Here is a 10,451-nt window from a genome sequence, read left to right on the forward strand (position 1 = left end):
TGCTGAACCAGAAAGCGCGTGTTTGTGGAGGCTGGTGGGAAGGAGAGAGCAGTCCCGAAACGGCCTCAGTACGGCTTTCAGAATATTTGTTTAGCCCGTTAGAAATTGCTGTTTACTGTTTCCTTGACAATGTTGACCACCGCCTGTCTCAGGCAGTGGATAGACTCTCACCGCTAAGGTCTTAAAACTTCTCTCAAGAAACAAAACTGCCCTCGAAGGAATTTTCAAGTCCCTCTGTTATGCCTATATTGGTCTTAATTATTTGTTTTAATTATTATTTATAGAAAGAGTCTATAACCCCCGAGTCATTGGAAGACCCTTCTGTAAACTCATAACCGTATGAAGTTGCACATCTGCAGTGTGACGTTGAGTGTGCGGTGGGCTGACACCTGGACCCTCCGGCGACTTCTGTGCCTTCGCGATAAAAGTCAAATAAACTTTTGTCAGATTCAGAGCTGTCTCGTGGGCTGTGAGAAAATCGTTCACGCCGGGCGGTGTGTGTGTGTGTCTCATCAACGGTGGTGTGTGTGGTGTGTGTGTGTGTGACTCATCTTACCCTTCCCTAGGCAGAAGGAGTGACCTGGTCTTTGGGCCGACGGAAATGGTGGAATTCACACTCTAGCGGGTTAGAGGAGTCGTAACGTGCGGTCGCTCCCGAGTGATGTCACCACGCGCTGTCCTTGGCCTTTGCCCTCCTTGTGCCAAGGGGAGCGCAGGGTGGGCCGGGCACCACGGGGCCCTTTTCCTCCATCGCTTCCTAAGTTCCTGCCGTGCGCCAGCCAAGGTCCTGGGGCTGGTGGTGTGGTTTTCAACACAGCCTGACAGTTGTGCATGTGTCCCCTGTGCCCTCACTAGCCCGGTTCTTAACGATCTTAGTTTATCGGTCCCCTTGCTCCTTCCCCTGCCCACCTCTTTGAATCACGTGTAAGAAAGTGAATCCAGCAACTTTTGAAAGATAAGGACCTTACTTCTTTGTGGAAAATGACTGCACGTCGTTGCTGAAAGCGGAAGCACCTCCTACGTGTTTGTGGCACAAACGCCGCTGACCCCAGTTGCCCGTCGAGTCCTGGGAGCCCTGTCGGCCCGGCGGCCCGCGCTCTGCAGCAGCGTGCGGCGCTCCACTGTTGCCCCTTCGAGTCCCTTCCGATGGGGAGCGGCTGTCTTCCATGGCGCTGACATCTTCGGGGGCCGCAGATCAGTTACTCTGAGGACTGCTTCGGCTCTGGTCTGTCCCGTGTCCGCGTGCCCCGCGTCTTCAGCAGGAATGCTGCAGAGCGGGCCCGTTCTCTCCCTGGAACGCGGGAGGAGGCCCCCTGGACTTGTCTGCCTCCCGGTGACGGATTTCACGCAGTTCCCGAGGTGTGTGCTGGTCTCGTTTGTCCCCGGGGCGGGCCCAAGTTCTGCCAGACTGCCTGTGTCCCAGTCCCGACCTGCCCTGACCCTGACCTGCCCCGGTCCTGACCTGCCCTGACCCTGACCTGTCCCGGTCTATCCAGCTTCCTGGCCGGGCGTCTCAGCCTTCAGCACCGTGGCTGCCCTCTGTACCCCACCACGTTACTCACTCATCCTCAGTGTCCCTGCTCCTCCTCCTCCTCCTCTGGTCACCCCTGTTCACTCACGCCTCTCCCGGGGACTTGAGTCCCCGCGTCAGCCCGTCAGCCCCGCGGTGCCATCATTACGGACGCTGCTGGCCGCGTTGTCCCCGAGGTGGCTGCTGGGAGCCGGCCTTGCACACGCACCCGTCCTGCAGATGCCGCGGTCCTGCAGTCGCCCCCGGGAGTCCCGGCTTTCACGGGCTTAGGAACTAAGACCTGGAGTTGGGGGTGTTCAGTGCTGCTGGGGATCATTTCTTGTGGACCAGGTGGGACTAGCAATTAGGTGCATCTGTACACACACACTTAGTGTGCGCGTGAACACGTGCGTGTCACACCTTATGGTGGATTCCAGCCCCGCACCCTGGCTGCTGGTGCTCCCTGTGTGTGTCGCTCCCAGTGGAGGAGCCTGGGCACCCAGGGCCCCACAGCCAGGGAGCTGGGCCCGCCCCCTGCGCGGTCTCTCTGCTGCCCCCTACAGACCAGCGCGGCGTGGCGCTGGCTGGCCCAGGGCGCAGCCCCTTTGGATGGGGGTAGTGACTTGGGTAGAGCCCTGACCATTGATTTGTGACTCATTTAATCCAACCACCTAGTAGGGGGGCAGGGGTCTTCCTAACTCTACTTATAGGTAAGAAAAGGGAAGCAGTAATGTGTCACAGAGTAAGCGACAAAGACAAGAGTCCAGCCTCCCACCACGTCCTGACCGGCAGGAGCAGAGCCTGCCCGGCCTGTGGTGGGGCCTCCGCCCCTCTGAACGGACCTCCACGCGGCAACAGCCACGCCGTCGCGATTTTCAAGACGTCAGCAACTTTTCAGAATGGCCAGAAATGAATGAAATCTGCTGAGGCACAAACGTATTTATGTGTATTATTTTTTTAATTAAGGCTGTTTAAAATCTGAGTATTTTGTGTCACATGTAAACTTGTACCCTCATCAAAGCTCAGAATGATCAGGGTCTTTCTGGGTGGAGATACGAATTGGATGCACACATACGATTTCGCTGCCTCCCGAGGATGCTGCAGTACCAGAATGGTAACAAAACCGGGCCGGGGGGTCAAGGCTGGCAAGCAGGCGGGTGGTGCCGCAGAAGGAGGGGAGCAGAGCCCCCCGGCGGCCAGGGCAGCGACAGGCGGTCCCCGGCTAAGCGTCAGACCCGGGCGCGTTTGCGAGCGGCTGGTTCCCGGGTCGTCCCCTGCACTGTGGGCTGGGGTGAGCGGCGGTCCCCACACCCCGCTCCCCTTGACTCCCAGCGCGCCTGGGGCGCCGGAACCGGGAAGCGGCTGCTCTGGAACCTGCCCCGCTCCAGAGCAAGGACCTAAAGGGACAGCCTCACTGCCGCATCTCCGCATCTCTCAAGGGACAGCCTGTCACATCCCCACAGAGAGGACGGGCTGCTCATCCCAGATGCCGCGGAGCCCGCGCTTGGTCAGGAGCCGTCGGCCGGCGCAGCAGCTGTGGGCACCGGTGCTGGGATCACGGCCAACGGGACAGCAGACAGGAAGACACGCAGAGCCCACGGGCGGGAGAGTTTCTAAACATCCCTCTTACTCAGGGGCGCCTGGAGGGCTCCGTCGGTTAAGTGTCTGACTTCGGCTCAGGTCATGATCTCTCCGTCCGTAAGTTTGAGCCCCACTTCAGGCTCTGTGCTGACGGCTTGGAACCTGGAACCTGCTTGAGGTTCTGTGTCTCCCTCTGTCTCTGACCCTCCCCTGCTCATTCATATTTTCTCTCTCTCTCTCTACCTCAAAAAGAAACGTTTAAGCACTATATCCATTACTGAAAAGTAAATTGGGCGAAGCCTGATGAGACCCTTTAAAAACCAAGAGAATGTGCCGCTGCCGTGAACAATCACACTGAAGGTTTTTCCTCCAGTTTTAATCAACCGCTTGGCAGCGGGGCTTTTCCCCACTCAGAAGGCACTGAGGTGGCAGATGTGGCTGAAGAAGGACCCTCGCCAGGGACAGACAGGCGCAGGCTGCTCCGTAAGACCCTCTGTGCCCGCTGCGCTCCGGAATTCCTGGTGAGACGAGGAAAAGAAATTTCTTAATAAAGGATGGCAAATGCAGAGCATGAGTGTGCAGTGCCATTTGATGCGACATCATTTCCCACAGCAGGACACCAGGAAGACCCTGCATGTCCCCAAGGGGCTTTGGTGAGATGAGCAGGGCGTAGCCACTGCTGGGCGTGTGCTAGAAGTGACGGGGTCGCCTAGAAATGTAAGAGAGGAAGGCAAGGTGCAGGAAGTGTGTAAGCAGGAAGAAACATGCGTGCACTTGCACGTCTGAAAGCACGTCCACCAGTGCAGGAAGGGCCCGGCAAAAGCAGATGGTTCTGGGAACCTTGCAGGAGGGGGGCCGAGGCCTGAGGTTAGGGAGGCCCGAGGTTAGGGTAGAGATGTTGGACATTGAACCGTGGGAGTGATGGACCCATTTAAAAAATGAATTTAATGGGCGCCTGGGTGACCCGGTCAGTTTAGCGTCCTGACTTCGGCTCAGGTCATGATCTCACAGTTCATGAGTTCGAGCCCCACGTCAGGCTCTGTGCTGGCAGCTCAGAGCCTAGAACCTGCTTTGGATTCTATGTCTCCCCTCGCCCCCCGCCCCTTCCCTGCTTGCACTCTGTGTCTCTTTCAAATATAAAAAAAAACCATTAAAAAAGAATATAAGTGGTGCAGAAAGGGCCATGCATCTAGGAGCGCAGGGGGCAGTATCTGTCCTGGGCACCCATGACTCGTGACTCGAGGCTGTAAGTGCAAGGTCATCATCAGCACTTCTCAGGACCCGGAGCCCTTCCGGTGTCCGCGGCACATGGGGAGCGGCGGGTGTGGAGGGCAGGCCCCGGCCCCTGGAGACGGTCGTTCACACGGGATCCTGGCTCTACCGCCTGCCTTCTGCCCTAGCATCCTCCCAGACCACCCCCCGAGCCCCCGAGCCCCTGGGATCCGCTGTGTGCTCGGGCCTGCTGGGGGCTGGACCTGGTGAGCGGCTTCCGAGGCAGGAAGGCTAGTACACACACTTCTCACGTAACGTTTGGTGACTTTGTTCTTGCTAGAATGCTCTCTGGCAGAGTCTGGAGTCCCAGGACCGTCCCTGGGCTCCAGGGTCCCCTCGGGGCTCAGACTGTGGCTGGGCCTCCAGCCCTGGTTCATCACAGGGAATGATTGCAGGCTTGGAGGGAAGGGTGTGCGGGGTGACATTCAGAGGAAACCAGCAGCAGAGGGGCAAGAGCCCACGCCCAGGGGAGTCCACAGCACACACTCGGCTCACCCAGCAAGGTGGGATGGTGTGTGTGGCACGTCCAGGGGAGGCTCCCGACAGACTCCGTGCCCGGGCCAGACGGCACATGGAAAGCTCCAGACCTCCACCAGGAAAGCAGGTGTTCGGTATATCTGTAGCATCAACAATTCAGGCGCAATGAACCTGCCTTATCACTTAGGGCGGGAGACACTCCCCAGATCCACGTGTCTGGAGGCGAGCCGCGGCCAGTGCCTTCCAAGTGCGGTCACGTATGCAGCGGCTGAAATTGTGGGTTTTGCCTCCTCGGTCTGCTTCAGGGACGGTGCTGAGTCTCGGTGGTGTGGTCAGTCCCGCCGGTGGGGCCCTCCCAGCCGAGCGTCCGTGTGCGGTTCCTATGCTCTCCCTTCGGTGCGGGGGCGGGGCGGTCGGGACGCACAGCCCGGCCGCCTGCCGCTGCAGCGAGTATGGCCCCACCGCTTGGCTTCCCACCCCCACCCCACTCCGTGTCCCTTCTGCCTCAAGGCCGGACTTCGGCATCAAAGATCGCTCTAACCCAGTGGATGAGAAGCTCACAGCACTGGCGGACCCTGGCCTCCCTCGAAAGTATCCAGGCACCTGGGAAACAGTACAGACCTGTGTTCTGATTAGACTTTTTGTAAGATTGTTGTTGGCGTCTGGACAAAGACTGCACTTTTTAAAGTAAAATGGTAACAAGGCTTCTAAGTAGTTCAGGGTTTAAACAATGACAGCCACAGCAGTGTAGGGTCCAGAGTGCACACTGAAGGGATCTGTCCAGTACCCCCCGCAGACGGATACGCTTTGTAATAATTCGCCATCTCTCATTGATAGCCCTGGATCCATTTACATTTTCGGGGGGGGGGTCCTCGAACTTGTTAGAGGAGCCAGTCTTTGCAGAAGAGCATAAAGTACGTATAAATGCGTAACCATGCAGGGCTCTTGTTCCTGAGGAGTCTGGACGTCAAGTCCAGGTGGGTGAGGGAAGGGCAGGTGCGCGGGGGACCAGCCTGCGTGGGAGGGAGGCCGTCATTTGCCTTACGCTGATGAAGCGGTGGGGGTGTTTCCGCGGGTTCCCGGGGAGCCAGGCTGTGGGCTGGAGGTTTGCACGTGGGAGGCTGGGCTCCGTCCGCGGGTGCCGGGTCCGCACCCACGCAGGTGCACGCTCCCATCTGTCCCGCCCACGCAGGTGCACGCTCCCGTCTGCTCCGCCCACGCAGGTGCACGCTCCCATCTGCTCCGCCCACGCAGGTGCACGCTCCCGTCTGCTAAGTAAGCTAAGAATGGAAGGGAGCCTGTATAACTTGACAAAGGATATTTACAGAAATCCTGTCACGCTGCTGAATATCGATCACTTCACGTCAGCTAGTGCACGCCGAAATCCCCGTCAGTGCAAGGAGACCAGGAGAAGGGATCAGTGTAGCCTGAAGAAAGCAGAGACAAATCCTGCTGTTGTTTGCAGGTCAGATAATTATCCATGCATGAAAATCCAAGAGAATAAACAGGAAAGGTATAAAAACTCACACTAGTTTAGTACTTTGATAAAGAGGAAAGACTTCATCAAGGTTTTAACAAAGTGACACATTGCGAGAAAATATCCATATATTTATATACATAGTAGATGACACATTGTGTCCAAACCATATGTAAATAGCCTCTACAAATCAATAAAACAGTCTGCAAGTAGACAAAGGATATAAATAGGTAATTTGCAGAAGAAGACGGACAGTAGACAGCCCCACTCACAGATCCCATTTTTCACTCATCAAAGTGACCAGTTTAGGGTGTAATAAAATCTGGTGATGATGGTCCGTGAGGAAGTGGGCAGCTTCAGTTCAAAGCCTTCTTTTTGGAAGGTGGGCTTTCCCTGTGCTTCTGGTTTGACCTCAGGGGAGGCGGTGTTGCCGACACCACCATCGTGGCCTCAGGTTAAGTGAGCGTCTGAGTGTGGGGGTCACAGTTGCTCTCTCTCTGGAGGTCAGGTCCCAGGAGCTGCCAAAAGCCAGGAGTCAGAGGGAGGAGGACCTCTCTCTCAGCAGCCTCGTCCCCCTCACAGCGCGGGACACAGCCAGGCCTGCTTGTGGGGAGGGTTTAGTTTCCATCCAGCTGGCTGTGACACCTCTGGAGGTGACAGTACCAGTGGAGACCTTCCCCAGTGTGAGATACACAAAGGATCCAAACAGAAGCCGGAGTGAGTTCTCAAGCGTCAGCCAGAGGTCTGGGAGCAGAGAGGGGCCCAGGCTCTTGGACCAGCTGACCTTCCGAGGCTGCGCCGGCTCACAGCAAGCCCAGGAGAGGAGCGTTTGGACCTGTTCGTTGACCTGCTGTCCACCATCTCGTCTGTCGTGCTCACTGTCGGCCAGCTCCACGAAGACAGAGCCCGTGCCAGTGCCCACGGCTCACTGCGAGCATCTGTTGAGTGAATGTTGGTGAATGAGCGCCTGGCAGCAGGCGTCCTGTGTGATAGGGCCTCTCGCGGGGGACACTGAATTCTCTGCCCTGGTGATAGGTGAGGTGTCTCAGCCTTGGGGGTGAAGTGTGAAAGGAAGGAAGTGGGGGACTCTCTGCCTGCCGCCTGTCACAGGATTCAGGGAGGGGACTTAGACAAGCCCCCCGGCCCCCCACCCAGCCACCAGGTCCCCCTCGACTCGGCGGAGCCAGCAGGTGCTGAGTGCCCTTCGCCCCATTTCCACAGAGACGCGTGCTCGGAGGCGGGCAGCGTTAATGGCATGGTTTAGGATGAGGAATCGGAAGGAGGCGCCCAGGGGCGGCAGTGGGGACATACTCCTTTTGGAGACCTTTGGGGGGTGTAGTTGAAAAAAACTATTTAGTTTATGAATATGGATTTTACATTTGGAAGATGACACTGAAATGTTCAAAAACAAACTAATTGCAGGAAATGAAGCTCATTACAATCATTTTGGGATGTATCAAAGACTCCCCTTGAACCAAAACCCACAAAATACCCAGGAATAAATGTAATAAAGGTGACAAATCTATGCACCGGAAACTATGGAAAGCTTATGAGAGAAACTGAAGAAGACACACAAAAAAGGGGAAAATATTACATGCTCCTGCATAGGAAGAACTAATATTGTTCAAATGTCAGTACCGCCCAAAGCAATCTACATATTCAATGCAATCCCTATCAAAATAGCACCAGCATTCTTCCCAGAGCTAGAACAAACAATCCTAAAATTGTATGGAACCAGAAGAGACCCCGAATAGCTGAAGCAATCTGGAAAAAGAAAACCAAAGCAGGAGGCCTCACAATCCCGGACTTCAAGCTGTATCACAGAGCTGTCGTCATCAGTGTGGTGCTGGCAGAAAAGCAGACACTCAGATCAATGGCACAGAGTAGAGAACCCAGAAGTGGACCCACAAGCGTATGACCAACTCATCTTGGACAAAGCAGGAATGAATATTCAGTGGAATAAAGACAGACTCTTCAGCAAGTGGTGCTGGGAAAACTGGACAGTGACATGCAGAAAAATGAACCTGGACCACTTTCTTACACCGCACACAAAAATAAACTCAAAATGGATGAAAGACCCAAACGTAAGACAGGAAGCCATCAAAATCCTTGAGGAGAAAGCAGGCAACAACCTATTTGACCTTGGCTGTAGCAACTTCTTACTCGACACGTCTCCAGAGTTAAAGAAACAAAAGCAAAATGAACTACTGGGACCTCATCAAAATAAAAGGCTTCTGCACAACAAAGGAAACAATCAGCAAAACTAAAAGACAACTGACAAAATGGGAGAAGATATTTGCAAACAACATATCAGATAAAGAGTTAGTATCCAAAATCTATAAAGAATGTATCAAACTCAACACCCAAAAAGCAAATAATCCAATGAAGAAATGGGCAAAAGACATGAATAGACAATTCTCCAAAGAAGACATCCAGATGGTCAATAGACACATGAAAAAATGCTCAGTGTCACTCATCACCAGGGAAATACAAACCAAAACCACAATGAGATACCGCCTCACACCAGTTAGAACAGTTAACGTTAACAACTCAGGCAATAACAGATGTCGGTGAGGGTGTGGAGGGAGAGAATCTCTCTTGCACTGCTGGTGGGAATGCAAACTGGTGCAGCCGCTCTGGAAACAGTATGGAGGTTCCTCAAAAAATTAAAAACAGAACTATCCTATGACCGAGCAATTACACTACTAGGTATTTACCCAAGGGATACGGGTGTGCTGTTTCAAAGGGGGCACATGCACCCCAGTGTTTATAGCAGCGCTATCGACAATGACCAAAGCATGGAAAGAGCCCAAACGTCCATCGATGGATAAATGGATAAAGAAGATGTGGTATATATACACATTGGAGGACTACTCAGCAATTAAAAAGAATGGAATCTTGCCATTTGCAACTTCATGGCAGGAACTAGAGGGTCTTATGCTAAGTGAAATTAGTCAGAGAAAGACAAATATCATATGACTTCACTCCTATGAGGACTTTAAGATACAAAATAGATAAGCATAAGGGAAGGGAAGCAAAAATAATGTAAAAACAGGGAGGGGGACCAAAGATTAAAGACTCTTACAGAGGGTTGCTGGAGGGGTTGTGCGGGGGCGGGGGGGTGGGAGGGGAGGGGCTAAGTGGGTGAGGGGCATTAAGGAATCTACTCCTGAAATCATCATTCACTGTATCATTGTGCTATAATTTTAAAGAACCCTGCAAATCTAGCAGACAGGAGCGCCTGTCTCTTTCCTGGTAATGCCACACACACACACACACACACACACACACACACACACACACACACACACACACAATAAGACTCCCCTTCCAATCCCGGGCGGCACCCCACCAAACCTCGGGGACCTAACCTCTAGGGCTGGGGCCTCCTCTGGAAGGGACAGTAGGGGTCCCCAGACAGCGGGGCTGGGCTGTGGGAGCTCCTGTGCCCACCCCTCTCACGCTTTGCCATCTGGAGGGGCCGCTGCAGGCACACGAGTCTGAGTCCCGTGGAGGAGTCTGGGGCGCGCCTGTGGCTGCCACCATCATGGGCCTGCCCTTGGCCGGGGTGCATGTGCCCAGGACCAGAGACCTCCCATCTCGGGGACAAATGCACCAGTACCAGCAGCCGCAGAAGGAAGTATTGACCGCACACCATGGGGACCTGCCCGTGGCCTCCTGCCCCCAGACCCTGTCCTGAGACCTCAGGCTGTTAGCTGAGGGGACGACAGGGCCAGCTCGGACCCATGGCCGGTGGCCTGTTCCAGGGGAGGGACTCACCTGCCCCGCTCACTCTGGGCTGGCCCAAGAGAGAGGGAGTGGCAGGAGCCAGCTGGGTCCCTGTGCTGGGGGGGTCACGTGACTTCTTGTGACCTCGAAGGATGGGCCTCTGGAGCCTGGGCAGGTGGGCTCTGCCTCCAGGGACACCCGGGGAAGGCCTGGGTGCTGGGGAGGGGTGGGGTGCTACGGCCCGCTCAGCCCTCGGAGGGCACTCAGGCATATGGCCTTTCCACATGCTCTCTGCGGGGCTGAGGCCTGCAGGTCGACCCGCTGCAGGCCGTGTGGCCCGATATACATGAGCACCAAGATCACACCAACAGGGGGTGATGATGCCGTGGAAGGTCGCCTTCCCCA

General features: G+C 55.2%; 1 protein-coding gene across 1 annotated transcript in view; it reads left to right on the plus strand.

Annotated features, from left to right (window-relative positions):
* The window catches only part of NSUN2 (NOP2/Sun RNA methyltransferase 2), a gene marked incomplete at its 5' end in the record, with an annotated part of 34,223 nt that extends 24,206 nt beyond the window's left edge, over window positions 1–10,017 (plus strand). Inside the window, 5 exons of the mRNA XM_029941291.1 lie at window positions 1,993–2,137; window positions 4,492–4,569; window positions 5,146–5,236; window positions 5,351–5,453; window positions 9,796–10,017. Coding sequence (XP_029797151.1) covers window positions 1,993–2,137; window positions 4,492–4,569; window positions 5,146–5,236; window positions 5,351–5,453; window positions 9,796–10,017 — 639 coding nt within the window. The remainder of the gene's footprint in view (window positions 1–1,992; window positions 2,138–4,491; window positions 4,570–5,145; window positions 5,237–5,350; window positions 5,454–9,795) is intronic.
* Between the last annotated feature and the right edge of the window lie 434 nt (window positions 10,018–10,451).

The sequence above is a fragment of the Suricata suricatta genome, chromosome 6 (assembly GCF_006229205.1).
Source record: "Suricata suricatta isolate VVHF042 chromosome 6, meerkat_22Aug2017_6uvM2_HiC, whole genome shotgun sequence".
Lineage (NCBI taxonomy): Eukaryota > Metazoa > Chordata > Mammalia > Carnivora > Herpestidae > Suricata > Suricata suricatta.